Consider the following 18,835-nt stretch of genomic DNA (forward strand, 5'->3'; position numbering starts at 1 on the left):
AGGTTCCAGTCTAAAGAAAGAACTAAATTGTTATTGCCAGAATGATGGACTCAGTTGATCAAATTATGCTCAAATGTGTTCTCAGTATGTCTCCCAAAAGTCAGGAAAGATTTGCTGGCATGTCCCAAATGGAATTAATTTAAACTACCATTTAAGAAGCTGGCCATTAAGGGTCCAGTTTGAGCTCTGAATCAGTCTGAGCAGAGAGGCCTTATTACTTCTTCTATTTACAAATTAATTTAATCTTCAAGGGGGTATATCTGTCAGTACCTTGAGTATTTTTTCACCACATGGTGGGGGCTGACATGAAAAAAATCAGACAGACGGGAGAATCTTCTTTGTCTCATACTTTGTTGTGCTTTGAGCAAATTTGTGAGATTAGCTGTTTTAAAAGCAGATTCCTAATATTAAGATTGGGTTTGTTGCAGCCTAGATCAAAATAACATCTCCATGTATAACAAACATTTATTCATTCATTCATTGGCCATGCCATGCACATGCAGGATCTTACTTCCCCGACCCGCGGGGGATCAAACCCATGCCCCTGCAGTAGAAGCGTGGAGCCTTAACCACAGGACCGCCAGGGAAGTCCCAACAACCTTATTTTTAAATGAAAATAATTTTTTAACCCCATCATTTTAAAGTATATTGTATTCATGGAGCACTTTTGTATACGTCATCTTCAGGAGCCAGCAGATTCCTCTTTGAGATAAGTCCTACCTGTGCCATTGAAGGGGTCACTAGAGCCACGAGAAGTTCCAGTCCTAAACTAGTTAGTAAACTAATTTCTGTGGGAATTGTTTAACACTCTCTGCTAAGCATTGCTGCTTGCTTGGCTTGACTCATTAATATTCAGTAGCGTGGTTCAGAGCAGAGACTCTGAATCAGCCTGCCTGGGCTGAGTGAGCTGGGAAGTGTTACTTGACCTTGCTGAGCCTCAGTTTTCCTGCCTGTAAAACAGTGATCAGTAACCTCACAGAGGGGCTGTGAAGTTCTTAGATGAGACACGGCAGGTTGTAGCACAGTGCCTGGCGCACAGCAGGTTAACAAAAAATATTATTATTGCTATTATTTCCTGCATTTTAGTCAAGAATATTATTTAATAATTTCTGTCCTCTAACAAAGATAAATTTGAGAAATTGTTAGCCACCCAGTGACTGTAGGATGCACATATACCTAAAGGAAAGAAAATTTCTTCTCCAACATTAGCAATAATGAAGAGACCAGGCCAAGGGCTCCAAGCTTAATGAAATCACATTAAAATTCAATTCCAAGGCCCAAGAAATCCAATCTCACTCTACTAAGGTCTTTGGTTTTTACTCTGTCTCCACAAACACAGAGCCTAAGAGACTCACTCTTCTTTTTTGACTGTCCTGGGGCTGGAGATGACTGGGCTGCTGAAGTACTTGGCTGGTCTTCCTCCTCTTTTGTTTCAGTTTTTAATTCAGTGCCTCTCTCTTCTGTTTCTGTAGGTTCCACTTTACAGTCTTCTGCTTTAGTCTAAAAGGCAAGGTAGGAATTTTTGGTTTTCTAAAGACATGTAACTGAGAAGCAATAACATCATTATCTTACTTACTCTCCCCTGTGGATGTAGCTGAAGACCCTTTTTCATATGGAAATCAATAAAATAAGACCTAATTATAGAATACTTTCCTGTAACATGTTTGAGTTCCTAGACAGAGGTCCTAACCAAAAAACAGCAGTAACTGCCCTACTCTCACCTCTGGAATATCCTCTGGCTGAGTATCTGCTGGTTCTGGTGCATCCACTTCCATTTTAGCCTCCATTTTCACTTCCTGTGAAGGCTGCTTCTCAGGAATGGCCTGAGAATTCACTTCCGTGCTACTAGTAGATGGAGGGTTTGATACCTGACCTTCGATGCTTACAGCTGGCTGGGAAAGCTGGGTAGAAAGAGGGGGAAAAACAAAAAGTTTGCCTATTACACACAACAAGATGGCATGATTAACTACCTATCTTTAGGCTAGTGTCATTACACCCACTGATGGTGCTTTCACTTACTCAACCTATTTCGCCCCCTTGAAGTAAATTACACTCAAGAATAGGAGACTGAGGACTTGCAAATATAGGTTGGTTGGTTGCAGATAAAAGAGTAGGCAACTGTTTCTTCAGTAACTCATTCTGTGGCAGTGTGCCTGGGAGGGGTGTTTCAGAAATGACTACCTCAGAGGAGTTCATGTTTATAGAAAAATGGAAAGAGAACAAGGATGACTGGCAATCTTTTCTTTTAAACTTCTCATTAGAAAAGGTTTCAATGTACAGGAAAGTAGAGAGAATATTATGAACTCCCACAATAAGCAGCTGTTTTGAATCATCACACTTTAATGGGATAACTAGCAATCTCTGTTTTTCCCCTAAGTCTTCCAATAAGATATCTCATAATGAGAAATTAGTATTTTCAGAAACTATCCTACATAGAATTAAGTTTCCTTTCTGCATCCTGCTTTTCCTTACATATCAGAAGCTAAGATGAACCAGTCATGGATAAGCAACGTTTTATGAAGTAGCTATAACTCATGGGGATCCTCAGCTTGCCAGTATGACAGAGAACTGAAATATTAGTATCAGTGATCAAGTAGAAAGTTTTAGATTGTGACACATAGAGTTCTATTAGTAAGAATGCAAGTATTAAATGTGCATTTGGATCTCTACTATATAGATAACAAGCCTTTCACAAGGAAGCTACCGGTTTGTTTCAGGCCCATAGTTTTCTAATCTCTTACATGATGAATTTTCTAACTTTGGCTAGTACCACAGACACTCATAAATCGATGATTTTGTTCATTTGCTCTTGAGTACATCAGTTCAGACTGTATGAAAAGATTCTTTAAATATCTGTAAAATTCACGTGGGGTATTAAATGTACTGTCGATGCTCTCCCTTTGTCACCTCTCCTTACATGCCTTCGAGCCTCGTAATACAACATGACCATGGTCAACATACGATCTAAACAAAATCTTTTGAGCTCCTCCTATGTTAGGTACGACAGCAAGAAAAAAAGAGAAAGAAGGTCTGTAACTATAAACAGATTCTAGTCTAACTGCGGAGACAACAATAAGAGAAGAAACAACACAGAAGAGAAACAGCACAGAGAATTCCCCGGCGGTCCAGTGATTAGGACTCGGCACTGTCACTGCCGTGTGCCCGGGCCAGGATCCCTGGTTGGGGAACTAAGATCCCACAAACCATGTAATGCGGCCAAAAAAAAAAAAAAAAAAAAAAAAAGGGAGAAAAGAATAAAGAAACAGCACAGAAGCAGTGTAAAACTACAGCACAGCTGACACGATCCTGCTTAAAGCCCCGTCTCTGCTTACTGGAGTTGCCGGCTGCGGAGGCAGCAGTGGCGCCGTCGGGGTGGGCACAGAGGCTGCTGTACTCTGCTGGGACAGAGGCTGCTGCTGCGCCTGGTCAACTGAAGGAGCAGCAGGAAGTGAAGGCTGCACTTGGGGAGGAAGTTGCGTTGGTGGCGGTGTAGGCGTCTGTCTTGGAGGAGGATGTAGAGCCTGGGACTGTGGCCCAGGTGGCATGGCTGGAGGTGTAGGAACAGGGGCTGGAATTGCTGTTGCTGGTGGCTGCTGAGCCCCTATGCTTGGGGGAGTGTGGTGAGGGGTTGGGGTACGACTAGGTACAGGTGAGGGTGAGTTCTGATGCAGAGCTGGTTGAGGGAGAGGGGCACAGTGAATGTGGCTCCCTTGGGACCCAGGAGGCATTATAGGAGAGTTCACAGGGCAGGAAGAACTGGACATTTGTGCCTGTTAAAATGAAAAACATAAGACGCAATTCAGAACAGAATTGAAAATCCAACCAATACAGTATGTAATTAAGTAGACTTAGTAATCCTTTCATGTTCAGAATACCATGTCCATAACTGTTCTTATTAAAAGCTTAATCATCTATTTCCACCCATTATTTGCTGTCACCCTTCTCTGTAAAAACCCAAATTAAGAAGTTCCAGGAATCACGGAAACAAGTTTAAAAAAACAACAACAAAAAAAAACCCATTTGTGAGACATACTTGAGACACTGGTGCTTGACTGCCAGACGGAGCCAAAGGCATATTTGTTACATTCATTCCCTGTGTTGAGAACTGAGTCTGAGGAAGGAACTGGCTCTGGCTGGAAGGCTGCTGCATGCGAGGCCCATAGCCCATAGGCTGTACACACATACAAAAACAAAAACAAAAAAACACAGAGCACCAAATTGCTTTTTTTCAGTTATTCTACTATAGCTGGAATTACCAATTGCTCTGGCTCTGCTATGGGGAGGGTGGGGTAGGAAAGGGAGAAAGTGGTGCTACAACAGCTGACGCTCATGCCAAGATAATGGAGAACAGCCTCACAGCTTACCTAAGCCCACCGTCAAGAAATTGCACAAATGCATCGAGAACGAGGCACATAGGTAACTGCCTATACACTCCGTTTGTTTTATAAGTGAGGAGAGCGAATCACAATTTCATGAGGTCTTTGCTTACGTAGGCGGTATTGTTAAAGCACAAACTATAAGACTCCATAGTGAGTAATTATGGATACCAAAGGCCAAGAACTTCAAAGTCTAAGAAAGGTATTTGTTTCATAGGTTAAAATGAAGAATAAGACCCCTCATTAAATACAGCAGACTGGTGCTAGACAACTCCAAAGAGGCTTAACAATTGATAGTACTAACTAACTCTGAGAGGCAGGGTAAGGGTTGGGGACAATATTGAAAGCTGGATGACAGGTTTAGAATTTGCACAAGGAGCAGTGAGATGCTCAGAGGCCATCTTCTCCACGCTCTAAAATCAGGCAACTGCCCCTCCATCACCCTTGACAGTTTCCTGCCTGGGTAGGTTCTGTGTTTGGGGAAGAGAGGCATTACGGAAGAGAGATGACTGTGTCAAAGTATGCAGACTACTCAACACTGAGACTCCAGGCAGTGGTGACTGGCTGCTCCTACAAGCTTTCTAGTACTGTGACTATATATGAACAGTATTTGGAAGGAAATCTTTCTTTTAGTGTTTATTTTATATAAATTATAATCAAGAAAGTCCTTAACGATACAGGATTCTATAATAAATATACTTTAGACACCTGATTTTCCCACTTAAAGCTGTAAACACCTTTCATGCCATCATATAAATTCTGAAATTATTGCTTATGAAGCATTCCAATTTACAGATGTACTGTAATTTAAACATAATCCCTTACAGTACATTCAGGCTATGGCCTTTTCCTAAAACACAGTACATAACGTAGCATCCTTAATATGCATTTTCTTCAAATTATATCTTTTTTTTTTTTTCGGGACACGGGCCTCTCACTGTTGTGGCCTCTCCCGTTGCAGAGCACAGGCTCCGGACGCGCAGGCTCAGCGGCCATGGCTCACGGGCCTAGCTGCTCCACAGAATGTGGGATCTTCCCGGACCGGGGCACGAACCCGTGTCCCCTGCATCAGCAGGCGGACTCTCAACCACTGTGCCACCAGGGAAGCCCTTCAAATTATATCCTTTTAATATCTCAAGAATTATTTATGTAGGATAAATTTCTAAAAACAACGCATACAGGTAAAAGAGGTAGGTGAAAATTAAGGACTTTAGTATTCTCTGCCTAATTGTGGTATATGGTTTAGTTTTAATTATTTAATCATGTCTATATTAAGGGTAAATACAACAGAATTATAGAAAAAAATCAGTGTTAAGAATTAATTATGTATAGTTAGCTGTTTAAGCAAGTGTGAGAATTTGTTCTCTGAAAGAAAAAAGGATTTTAAAAATGTCAAGTAAAGGCCAAAGATTACTGAGGTCAAACTTACCGGGTTGAGAGTTCCAGGTTGAGCTAACTGTCCATGGTGCTGAAGAGGAGAGGTTTGCCGGGGTCCAATAGGGGGCTGGGGCATACTCATCTGGCCAAATTGATTCAAACCTGTGAGTAAGTGTAAAATATTAGATCTGAACACCTTCATGTAATTGGAGAATAAAAGAGTTCTTATTTATGATTCTATGTCACTGTATCAGGACAAATAAAGGCACCTGCTTCCAACTGTGAATCTCTGTTTAATTCACAGCAGCCACAGAAGGGCACTGTTAATGAATGTATGGTCTCTGAACCAAATTTTACAATCTGGAATAAATTTCATCTTGGCTAGTTGTTTTTAAATGGATGCTTGATCATTTAATGTCTTTTGCCCCTTGACCTGTCAGCCAATCTGCTCTTCACCCTTCCTTCCTCCCTGGGCTCCCACTCTAATAAAAGGCTTTCTGATTTCTCAGGCAGGTAATTATGATAGCTGCTGCTGGCCTGCGGCAGGTGTAATCTTGTAATACACTAGGAACTCTGTTAAAAAAAAGCCATGGTTAAGTACACCGATTTCCCTCATAATTTACCAGGTTGTGGAGTTATCCGAGGCATCATCTGGTTTGGCACACTGCCACGGATCATAGATGGATCAGGTAGAGGGCCATCTAGAATGGAATACAGAAATGGTTAGAAATGCATCTTTTAGGCAGCCATTCCCCTTTAAAAAATAAAGTATAACTTACAGAATTCAGTCTGAATATCAAAAAAATAAAGCTATGAAGTAGACAGGAACCTGAAGAAAATGTTATTTCTGGAACACAAGAAAATGCCTCCAAATGGTTTTAGTACATTTCTTTATGAACCAGGGTGCTTTCAGCACTGACAGGACAATAATATAAAAGCTCATATTTAAACAGACTAATACAGCATTTAATATGCTGTTATTTGATCAAGCCTGATTATTTCATTGGTATGAAGAATACCTCTATAGACAATAGCCACAGATTCTATCCAGTGACCAAGTTTGACTGTGTACCCCAATAATGTGTTTTTATGCATACAAGCCCATTGTGAACACTGACTTTAAATAATACATATTACACTGCACTTTATCTCATCACGCAGCTCTTAAAACAAATACAAAAATAGAAATAACTAAGAATGATGAAAATATACATATGTATATACTCTAAATGTATATTAAGGAAACTAGCACCTTTAATATGAAAATAGTTTCCTTGGTTTGCTCACTAATTATGTTTATGGTATCTTCCGTTTTTTTCTTCTTTCTTTAAAGCTTCCAGGTAGGGCTTCTTTGGTGGCGCAGTGGTTGGGAATCCGCCTGCCGATGCAGGCAACACAGGTTCGAGCCCTGGCCTGGGAAGATCCCACATGCTGTGGAGCAACTGAGCCCGTGTGCCACAACTACTGAGCCTGCGCTCTAGCGCCCTCGAGCCACAGCTACTGAGCCCGCGTGCCACAACTACTGAAGCCCGTGTGCCTAGAGCCTGTGCTCCACAACAAGAGAAGTCACCGCAATGAGAAGCCTGCACACTGCAATGAGGAGTGGCCCCCGCTCGCTGCAACTAGAGAAAAGCAATGAAGCAGCAACAAAGACCCAACGCAGCCAGAAACAATAAATAATATAATAAATAAATTCATTTAAAAAAAAAAAAAGCTACCAGGTAGTATTTACTTTAGAGACCTTTCTCATTTCATTTTATATTTGCTTCAGTATTCTCTGTAGTACTTTTGATTTTTTGGTTTATAGTTTAAAAAATTTGGATTCTTCTACAATTAATTCCTGTGTATGGGGTAAGACAGGAATCTCAGTCTATAAACACATACTTAGGGCTATTCAGTTCCACTGATATTTATCCCTACCCTACTGCACCAGTACCATCCTGTCTTTATTTTAACGTAACACTACAGTTTAACATCTGATAAACTTTTAACTTGGCTCAAATTTCTGAAGAATTCAAGTAAATTCAACCACACCCAAGTATCTCAAATTTGTCTACTTGTCTCTGTATCTTAGTTACTGCCCTAGTTCAAACCATTAGCACTGAGGCAGTGTCCACAACTCTAGTCTTGACTTTGTTTCTGAACAATTGTTCTCGTACCTACTCAAAAAATACCTGCATTTTCCCTTGCTAGTGGGGCCTCTGTGTATGCTGTTCCCTCTGCCAGAAATGCTATTCTCAATTCTTTTCACATCATGGCTCAATGAGAAAATATATCTAGCACAACACTGCAGTTAACAAATGAGGCTGCTAAAAGTTCTCCATTTGACTACTTCAAGGCCTGTGGGGGGTGAATTTCTCAGCCCACTTATAATCCACTAATGGCCTAAGAGTTGGTACCTGCTGGCTCATTTGGCACTATCTATAGGTAGCCAGCTTTCCCTGACTCAAGAAACATAGGTTTTCCCTATCATAGCCTTTCACACATCATTTAAGTAGCCTGTATTTTTCCTCACCGTTGTGTACCCACACCATATTTCACTGCTTGGAACCTAGTAATGAGTCAATAAATGAATAATGGAATGCATGATCATCCTGGCTATCCAGTTAATTCATTAGGTCAAGAAGGCTGAAACTGTCAAGATGAATTTCAAATGCTGCTTCTAAAAAATAAACAGTTCTTAGACTTTGAACATATTGGGTCAGGAAGAAAGTGTGACAACGTAAGTAACATATTGTTTAGGATGTATCAAAGCCAGTAAGGCATTTGAACCTGCTCAGTCTACATCTATTGGCTGGCTGCCTACCATATGCAAATCAGTGAAAACCTGTGGACTATCACTTCCTAGGTGTCACTATGACAGAATAATATCTTTGGCACTAAAAATGATGCCATATTGTCAAGTCATGTCCAGAAATTTCAATATACTGTTCAGCTTACTGTTTTTACTAGAGAATGAATTATTTTCTTTGAAAAGGCAAAAAAGAGTCATTTGAAAGCTCAAGAATAGTTACACAAGCTAATGCAAATTAGTGAATTTGGTTAGGTACCGTTTTATTTCAGTTTCTCCCCAAAATAAATATAATAAAAAGCACTTACTAGAAGTCATTCCTGGTTGTGGCTGCCCCATGTTAGGCCCTGGGTTCATGGAAACTGGCACCATGCTTGCAGCACTTGGTAGCATGTTCTGTTTTTGTAGTCTAGTTCTTCGTTTTTCTTCCAGTTCTTTCTGGATCTTATAGATCTTCTCAGCTAGCAGGTGGTAGTATTCCGCCTTTTTGAATTTTGAAAATAGAGATGAGGAAAAAAGGGGGACTACCATCAGGTAACAAAAAATGAACTAAGAACAGACATTAGCTTCATTTAAAAAGGTAGGCAGAAATGAAAACGGAGAAGAGTAAATCTAATCTACTTTCCTACAACATTAAAAATATGAGCTCATGTTTGGAATGATCATATGAATAGCTGCTATATAATGAACCTACATAGTAAAGCATGACTTTTCAAAGTAGGTTTACAATTTACAGCATGTGGGAAGAATATGCTACATTTTGAAAAAGTGCCAATTTAGGGAGGAAGGTTCAACTGATACAGAAATACTACTTGAGATGAAAATACTAAGCAGCTGATTCACCATATTCTAGTGAAAATAGCACAGAGCTGGTAACAGCTCAACCACTTTTTAGCTGACAGAAGGACAACCCAGATAAAGTGCCACATGAGTGCACTGTATTATTAAGAGGAAAAATGTAAGATTCTTGACGTACACTTTAAGAAAACTGCTTTGTTATCGTGACTCCACAGTGAGAGTAAGACAGGATGGCTAAAGGGTGTCCTCTAAAGTATAGTATTCCGTGTATGTGCAACTAAGAGGAATAAACTAAACAGCCAGAAGAGGTCCACTTTTGCCTTGAGTAGAAAAAAACAGACGCTCACTCGATTGTTCGCAGATTCATACATGTCCCCTTCCACTTTCCGGGCATATGCAACCAGGTTTTCCATCCGTCTGTCTTTTAAAGCAGCAGGATCCGGAGTAGGAAATATGGCTTGAACACTAGGAATAGAAAATCCTTCTACTATTATATCATGTCAGCATTTTTTTACTCACCATATAAGTACACAGTATTTTAAATGTCTTCCTGATTAGTATTTACTCATTTTCATACAACGAACACTTTAGGTAAAATTTTAAAATGAGGTATGAGATGTCTTCAAATATAAATTACTGACCAAAATGAAAGTGTCTCTCTGTGGTAATGAAAGGGTTTTCCTGATCAGAATTAAGAAATGACTCCATAAAAATACTTTCTGGTCCCAGTCACTCTAACGTAGAGCAAGAAACTTATACTGTGGGACCTCCCTGGTGGTACAGTGGTTAAGAATCCGCCTGCCAATGCAGGGGACCCGGGTTTGAGCCCTGGTCCGGGAAGATCCCACATGCTGCGGAGCAACTAAGCCCGTGCGCCACAACTACTGAGCCTGCACTCTAGAGCCCGTGAGCCACAACTACTGAGCCCACGTGCCGCAGCTACTGAAGTCCGTGTGCCTAGAGCCCGTGCTCCATAACAAGAGAAGCCACTGCAATGAGAAGCCCATGCGCCTCAATGAAGAGTAGCCCCCACTCGCTGCAACCAGAGAAAGCCCGTGCACAGCAATGAAGACCCAACACAGCCAAAAATAAATAAATAAACAAATAAAATAAAAAAAAAAAACTTATACTGTGCTATTTGCATAAAGGAAGTGAGAAAACCTGACCTTTGCCAAAGTACCAACAGCCTTAAGATCCTTCTACTCTCTTTATTCAGCTTAGTAAAATAAAACTGAATAATCTCTACAAAATCTTAAATGATCAAAAACTTGAAGTGAAGGGAACAAAAATGCATAATAATTCTGCTAAATTCAATGTCTTTTGCTCTCTAGCAATTCCCTGCAAAATGCTTGGCACTAACTTTCCTGAAGGTTGACAAAATGTGATGTCAGCTACTAATTTTATCATCTGGACATCTCATGTTCAGTTGTGTATTATACCTGAAATAACCAAGTGGAGAAGAAATAAATGGAAAACCCGAATTAGTAAAAAATTTGCAAGCACATAATAAACACTTAACATCAAGTCAGATGATCAATCCTAAATAATCTATTGTGATCACAAGATAAGTTTGTTTTGGTTATTCCTTATTAATTCAGTATTAAAATCTCAGAGTTTTCTCCTTGTGTCAAATTCCATTATTGATGCTATCATTTGAGAACTCCTAAATGAAGCTCAAGTTGAATTAGTAGGCCAATGTAACATAAAAATAAGAAGATAAAAGACAGACCACATGGTTCTAAGCCAATACAAAATTGGATGAATTGAAGGAGATCCCTCTATTAAGTGTAAGGGAAATGAAAAAAGACTGATTCTTCCAAGAAAAAAAAAATGCTGCATTTTGTTTGAAGTATAAGCTCTCTAATCAGTAAGGGCAGAGCTCTATCTTTAGGATACTGGGCACATTACATTTTACCACTCTATAAGCCTTCCCCCTCTTTCATCCAACAAGACAGTGCTTGTGAGGCAGTGTGCCTGGCATACATAAACTTCACACCAAACAGTGCAGGGGTATTTCACATACTACTACAATGTGCACATTTGGAGGACCAGAAGACCACAGAGAGACCACCCAAACAGATTCAATTTGTCAAGATAATAAAAGCTTTACCAAGGATAACAACAGAAGACAGTGTTGCCTCTACCATTCTAATGATCTAAGACCTAGATTTTCTTTTAAAATATGAGTTTTGTTAAGATAGCATTAAATGAATAATTTTTTTTTTTTTTTTTTTTTGCGGTACGCGGGCCTCTCACTGTTGTGGCCTCTCCCATTGCAGAGCACAGGCTCCGGACGCGCAGGCTCAGCGGCCATGGCTCACGGGCCCAGCCGCTCCGCAGCATGTGGGATCCTCCCGCACTGGGGCTCAAATCCGTGTCCCCTGCATCGGCAGGCAGACTCTCAACCACCTAAGCCCTAAATGAATAACTTTTAACTAATATATATTGATTACTGTTGCTAGGCGGAATCATTCACACACCATTAAAGGCTGAAAAACTCCTAACAAATGATGGTGAAAATGTTGAGAAGCAGAGAATAGGAAGCAGGAAAGCCATAGAAGTAGCAGCAGCAGCAGCCAGGCTATAGAAAAATCAGTAATATTTCTCTTGTGTTTAAGTGCCTGGCAGATTGGTAGCATGTTGACCTGGTAACTCCTTATGAATAAGACAAGCCGACAATCTTACAGTTTGTGAACAAGATGATTTCGAAGATCCTGAGTAATATCTTCATGCCATTGTTTCCGAATTCCAGTACTGGATGGTTGAGCTGCTGTTGGCATAGGACCCAGGGAGGCCACACTGGCATTTTCACTCATCATTGGGCTTTTAAAAGGAGTGAAATAGTTTTAGTGAAGAAGGGTAGGAGAAGGAGGATCTCATTTAAGTAGAGCTGACAGTGATGACTGCAATAGGACCAATACACTATGACAAGTCTATTTACACATAAAGAAGTCTGGGGGAAATGGTGTGTATGTATTTGTACTTGTGTGAGGGAAAAGAGTTAAACCCACAACATTTCTTTGTGTGAAGGGGTAGATGATGTCTTGTGTTTAAAAGACTAAGTCTTGTGTTATAAGACTAAGTTGTCACTTTGACACAGCTTATCCCAGGGAATCCACTGGGCAATGGATTAATTGTTAACACTGGGATAGAGCAAACTCGTTTTTTAAGCAGCTGCATTTGGAACTTTCTACTGTATGTGGGAAGGTGTCAGTTACCCCAAATAATTGATACAATTTCTAAAGAGGTTATAGAGAGCCTAAAGAATAAACTCAAACATATTATTTGTCTTCATTCATCAAGGATATCTTCAAATCAAGCAAACTAAAAAAACTCAAGGAATTCTAACAAGTGTCTGAAATCTGACAAAGGGCACAACCCAAGATAAAACTTACTTTTGAGAATTTATGGCTGAATGCAACATCGAGTCAGAAAGAAGATTCGACGTTTGAACCCCTACACCTCCATTTACTCCCATAGGACTAGCACCTAGGTCAAAACAAAAAGCAAGACAGAGTATTTTAAATACCAGCAACAATAAAAACAATAAAAACAACAAAAACGGATGAAGAAAAAGGAAAAGCTATGAAAGTACTAGAAGAAAATATCACAGAAATTTTTATCCTTTTAAAGTAAGACCCAAAACAGAAGTCTTAAGGACATTTAGAAATTTGAGTAATAAGTAAAATAATCACCATAGACAAAGTCAAGAGACAGAAGACAAATCGGGGGAAAAAATGCTAGCATTGTATATAATAAACAATCATTTGCGATATAATTAGCAACACATATATAAAGGCTAATACACAAAGTACCTTTACAACCCAGTGAGAAAAAGATGAAGAATCCAAGAGGAAAGGAATAGGCAATTTACATAAAAAAGAAATACAACAGCTTTAAAAGTATGCAAGTATGTTCAACTGCATTTAAAGTAAAACTTAAAGTAATATATTTTTCATGTACGAAAATATGAAAACTTTTTTTTTTCTTTTGGCTGTGCGGCTTGAGGGATCTTACTGGCTTATGCGATCTTAGTTACCCAACCAGGGATCGAAACTGTGCCCCCTGCAGTGGAAGCCTGGAGTCCTAACCACTGGACGGCCAGGGAATTCCTGTGAAAACTTTTTTATAAAGTCTGAGAATACCAAGTGTTGAGAAAGGTTTGGGAAAAGAAGCATTTTCAATAAAAATTCACAGATGTGTAAACTGACCCACTCTTGGGAGAGCTATCTGGTAACTGCTAAACAAATGAAAAAATGCGTGCATATATTCATTGACTTAGGATTTCCACTTGATATTGTCTTACAGTTATATATGTATGGACAGACATAAGAGTAATGATGTTAAAAGGAGCTAAAAAACTAGAACCAAAATTGTTTAGGGAACTGAATTAATATATGCAGGTGCTTTCATAAGCACAATCTATGTAAGGACATGTATGATGACCCCTAGGGAGGGGAATGAAAAACAGTGTTTGGGTTAAACATTTTTAATTGAATACTCCTTCAAATTGGCTTGAATAGCTCTATGTACACATATTAACTTTTTTGATTAATGATTTTAATGAATATTATTTCTTTAAAAACAAAAAAACAAACAATATTTACACTAAACCAGATTTTCGTGTGGTTAAAAATTTTTCTGATATACAATTTTATTAATATACCCTCCAAGATATTAAAAAAAAGAAAAAACTTCCGTAAAATGAAAATAATTGACTAGATTTCTAGACAATGGCTAATAAAAATCCTGTTGCCTTCTTTCATCATGCTTCCCAAATGCTTAGGCAGAACTCTGCTTCTGACATCATCAAGGCAGGCTCTAAAATGTAGTTGCTGGTAGTGGTCTACTTGTCACTATGAACACTCCACGTGTGAATACTCATTTTTAGAAAAATTACGTACCCTTAACACAGATTTGTTTTACTGGTCGTAAGAATATGAAGGTAAAAGAAAAAGTGATTACACTATGTATCAATTTGCTTATCTTACTGCCTTCTGATGGCACATGAAAACACAGCCAAACATTCCCTCTGAAGTATCCGGGTCCATTACTGCAAGTAATGGCTCCATAATAACTTGAGAAGGATACCCTTATATAGGTTCGCATTCAAGACCCTAAGAGTGAGCATTCACTTGAGAATACAAAAATGTAGGAAGAAAGACACTACTGGCACTGAGAGAATAAGTCAGAAAGAAAATGAACAAAAAAAGAATTCAAGGCACCTAATATTCAGTGAGTGTGTGTGTGTGTGTGTATATTTTAAAGCCCTAGGGGGAATCCTAAGCCATAGGAGAATACGTATTTTTTCTAAGCCCTAACACAATCTTTACAGAATAAGTGAATTCAATAGAAACCAGAAGATTAAGAATGTGGTCAAATATGGTCATGGAAGGCTTACAGTAAAAAGCTCTAATATGGAGTTCTGGAGTGGATTCCCTCTTGCCCTCCCTGTTACAGAGTCTCTATAACCTGATACACGTAGTAGAGATCTTGTTATTTTGCCTATTTAGTCACTTACCTGCCCATCCAAACTAGAGATGTTTCAAAAGTAGGGATCATGCCCCCTTTAGTATGTTTTTTTCAGCACACAGCACATCTAAGTGAATGCTGTTTTTATTCAAATGCCCTTGTCACTCACAGGTACGTAAAATTTATAACTCTGAGAATGTCCCTGCATTACAGGACTTTGGTATAAAAGGAAAAATTACTTCAAAGGAGGCCTTTGACTATCTGGCTTGTGCCTGAAGAAAAGAAACCATGATGACATTTTATGTTTGTTTTACACCAGTTTTCAAGATGGGCTCTGACACAACAAAGAAATATCTGAGGTATTCTAAAAGTACTGGCTCACAATGATGATTATTATCAAAAAGGCACCGTTAACTCAATAACAAGAAATGGAAAAACCTGATTAATCTTAATCCTAAAACATTTTTTAAAAAGACACTGAGAAAGGGGAAAAAAGAAATCCAAGAAGCTAGTTAACTTTCAAATAATCTTGTGGGTATATATAAATGTACATGCAAATACACAGATGATACAAGAGAAGATGACAAGAACTAAACTGGTAATTATACACAGAAACTTGAAAAAGTAATGGGAAACAACCAATTACAAAAATGAAAATCTAGGCCAGGGGTAGACAGCTGCATTGGGTCAAGATCCTAAAGCTCAAGGAAGATGCACTCTACATAACTTTGAAAGAGAGAGGAAAAAAGCAATCATAAGTTGGAGGGGGGGGGAGGAGGGAGGGGGAGGGGAGGAGGGGGAGGGAGGGGAGGAGGGGGAGGGGGAGGGGGAGGGAGGGGAGGGAGGGGGAGGGGGAGGGAGGGGAGGGAGGGGAGGGGGAGGGGAGGGGAGGGGAGGGGGAGGGAGGGGAGGGGAGGAGGGAGGGGGAGGGGAGGGGAGGGGAGGGGACGGGAGGGGGAGGGAGAGAAGGAGATGGAAAAGGGGGGGGAATGAAGTCCTCAGATCTCTCTTTTAATAAATAAGAGCTTGAAAACAAGCCTGAAAAGGCAGGAATGCTCTTCATTCCGGTTTCTAGTCCAGTTTTTAAAACTCCTTTCTCAATAACTGTTTAACAAGTTAGCATTGCTTGTTATGAAATAGTGTACATTTCCTTAAGTTAAAAATAAAAATCAGTAAGATTTACATTCTTACAAGAGTAGCGTGCCCAATTTTCTCATTGAGAATCAAACAGTTTGCAGAAACTAAAGCCTACTGCACTTACTAATAGAGGGATGAAAATGGGTTTCAAAGGAAAAAGCATGGTAGATTATTCCAAATTAGACAGTTGTCTAATTACAGAAGAACTTCATCATCAAGAACAATTTTAGAATAAGAGGCAAATAATTAAAAGTTATGGGCTTACCTGTGCTGGGCATTTAACAATTTATATAAAATTGCTTAGATGTTCAACTGCCTGACAGTAAATGGATAGTCATAGGGCAAATCTCCTTTATTTTACCATACAATTAGAGAATAAAAACTACCCCCAAATCAGGATATTAAAACACTGCTCACACTTCCCCTTCCCTCTCAGTTTTATTATAGGAAGAGGTTAGGAGAACAAGTGTATTTGATAAACTATTTCAAAGGCAAACGACTACTGCTGCCAGATATGCAGAAATCTATATTAACAATAACCAAACATTTCAAATCAAAAGAATACTACCAAAAGAATACTTCGAGCCAAAACAGTTTCTTTGTGGCATTTAAAATATCAAAAAATTTGGAAACTTAAATGTCCACCTGTAACACACTGTTCTATGCGACAAAATACTATACAAGTATTAAAAAGGATACATTAGGCATGGAAACGGAAAGATGTCCACATTGTGTAAAGAAATAAGTCTGTTATAACACATGGGATCCCACTTCTAGAAATATAAACTAATATATGTATAACAGGATTAAGAAGGATATAAACCAATAGCAGTTGCCTCTGGTATGTGGATTACAAGGGGATTTCTACACTATAATCTTTTAAAAGTTACTTCAAAAAATTAATCATGTAACAAAAAAAGTAAGAGAGGGAGACATGGAGAGAAAGAGAGACAATAAAAGAGATAGACACACACACAGAGACTAAAATAAACAAAGAAGTTAACCTTGCATATTACATGGTATTTACACACACAACTGGTATCACATCTGTCACTAGGAGGACACAGACTTACTCATGTTGCTCATGGGCCGCATCCCCTGGGGAGACTGTCCAGATTGCTGGTTCTGCTGGTTCTTTGCTTGCACCTGGGGCTGTGTTGGCATCTGATTTACTTGATAGGGTAGTCCAAGGGCTGCATAAGCCCTTTCTATAGAGCTGGGATCAATCTGACTAACAGTGCTTAGGCTGGGAGTAGACTGTTGACCCACCCCTAGAGAGCTAGTATTTCCAAGTCCAACTGGTGCTCCAGTCAGAATTGCTAGAGAAAACAAAAGAAACAGTATTACAACATTAAAGATGGTGAGAAAGAAAACACTAGGATGTCTGAGTGAATTTTAAACACAAAATTATTGTTACGTGATTATGAAATACACACATCTTGTTTCCCATTATTTCCTTGAAAAAATTTCTAGATGCAGAACTGATTGGTCAAAGGGGATCATTGGCATGAAAAGCTTTTGATCCAAAATACCCAAAAGCCTTCCCACAGGCTGTATCAATATTCCCATCAGAGTGTATGAAATGCCTCAGAGCCACACAAAAGCCAACACCAGGTAGCATCATTTCTATCAATGTGACAGGAGAGAAATGGTACTTTATTTCATTCCTTAATTTAACAGGGAACTTTTTGGTATTTCCTCCCTCTAGTGAACTATTTCCTAGTCCCAATTCTCTACTGGGCTATTTATGATTTCTTCATTAATTTATGGAATTTAATTACTTTTTAAAAACATGCTATATATACAGTTCCAAATTTATCTTTCAATCCTAAATGCTAAATGTTTTGTTTCTAAAGGAGGTGTGGTGGCTGCACTTTCTACTTTTGACTTGTCTTTCCTCTAAGAAAAGCTCATCACCCCAGGCTTCTAAAAATAATCTCAAACTTTATTCTTTCTTTTTACATTAATTTCAAATTATCTAAATATTTATATCACAGGTATAAGAGAGTAACTTGCCCAATGTCAAAGCAATGATCTTTCTGGATCTTATTTTAGGTAATAAGTACTTCCATTCTAACCTTATTAATATGAAGTTAGTGGTAAGTGGAAATAATCTAGTGTGATAGCACTAGGCAGTCACAGGAACTTCACACAATCAAGAGGTACTCTACCATCTCACCAAGTTGTGCTGGTGAGTCTAAGAATACTTTTGATATAAAGCTTCAAAAGATTTAGTCACTTACACTGTTGATTTCTCTTATCTCCAGCATTTTTAAGGGGTAGACACACAGGACAATCATGCCTTGTACAATTCTTCCAGTGTGAAATGATTTGTCGAGAAGATGCACAGTGTGCCACTAAAAAGAAGAAAAATGATTATTTTTTCAAATGCAGGTTATATTTTTATATTACTGTTAGCTAACTTATCGATCACATAATGAGTGCTACAAATGCTATTAACTCATTGCATATTCATAACACCTCTATAGGGTAGTTATTAATCCTCCCACTTTATAGTTGAGAAAACAGGCAAAAACTGGTTAAGTAATGTGTACAAAGTCACAGAGCACCCAAAGTGGGATTCAAACTCAAGTGGTCTGGCTTCCAGAGCCTCTATTTTTCACCACAAAGCTGTGCAATCTACTTTACATTATAAAAACCTGGGGACTTCCCTGGTGGCGCAGTGGTTAAGAATCCGCCTGCCATACAGGGGTCATGGGTTCGATCCCTGGTCCGGGAAGATCCCACATGCTGCAGAGCAACAAAGCCCGTGCGCCACAACTACTGAGCCTGTGCTCTAGAGCCCGTGAGCCACAACTACTGAAGCCCACGCGCCTAGAGCCTGTGCTCCGCAACAAGAGAAGCCACTGCAATGAGAAGCCTG

The 18,835-nt window shown here is 39.3% G+C and overlaps 1 protein-coding gene across 1 annotated transcript in view; it reads right to left on the bottom strand.

The window, feature by feature from the left end:
- EP300 (E1A binding protein p300) overlaps positions 1-18,835 on the bottom strand; it is a 74,618-nt gene that overhangs the window by 23,628 nt on the left and 32,155 nt on the right. The window contains exons 5-16 of the mRNA XM_030855846.3: positions 18,195-18,308; positions 17,025-17,270; positions 12,738-12,831; positions 12,028-12,165; positions 9,690-9,807; positions 8,853-9,027; positions 6,377-6,454; positions 5,806-5,915; positions 4,034-4,171; positions 3,333-3,770; positions 1,722-1,901; positions 1,356-1,500 (exon numbers count right to left, since the gene is read on the bottom strand). Coding sequence (XP_030711706.1) covers positions 1,356-1,500; positions 1,722-1,901; positions 3,333-3,770; positions 4,034-4,171; positions 5,806-5,915; positions 6,377-6,454; positions 8,853-9,027; positions 9,690-9,807; positions 12,028-12,165; positions 12,738-12,831; positions 17,025-17,270; positions 18,195-18,308 — 1,974 coding nt within the window. The remainder of the gene's footprint in view (positions 1-1,355; positions 1,501-1,721; positions 1,902-3,332; positions 3,771-4,033; positions 4,172-5,805; positions 5,916-6,376; positions 6,455-8,852; positions 9,028-9,689; positions 9,808-12,027; positions 12,166-12,737; positions 12,832-17,024; positions 17,271-18,194; positions 18,309-18,835) is intronic.

The sequence above is a fragment of the Globicephala melas genome, chromosome 10, assembly GCF_963455315.2.
Source record: "Globicephala melas chromosome 10, mGloMel1.2, whole genome shotgun sequence".
Taxonomy (NCBI): Eukaryota; Metazoa; Chordata; class Mammalia; order Artiodactyla; family Delphinidae; genus Globicephala; species Globicephala melas.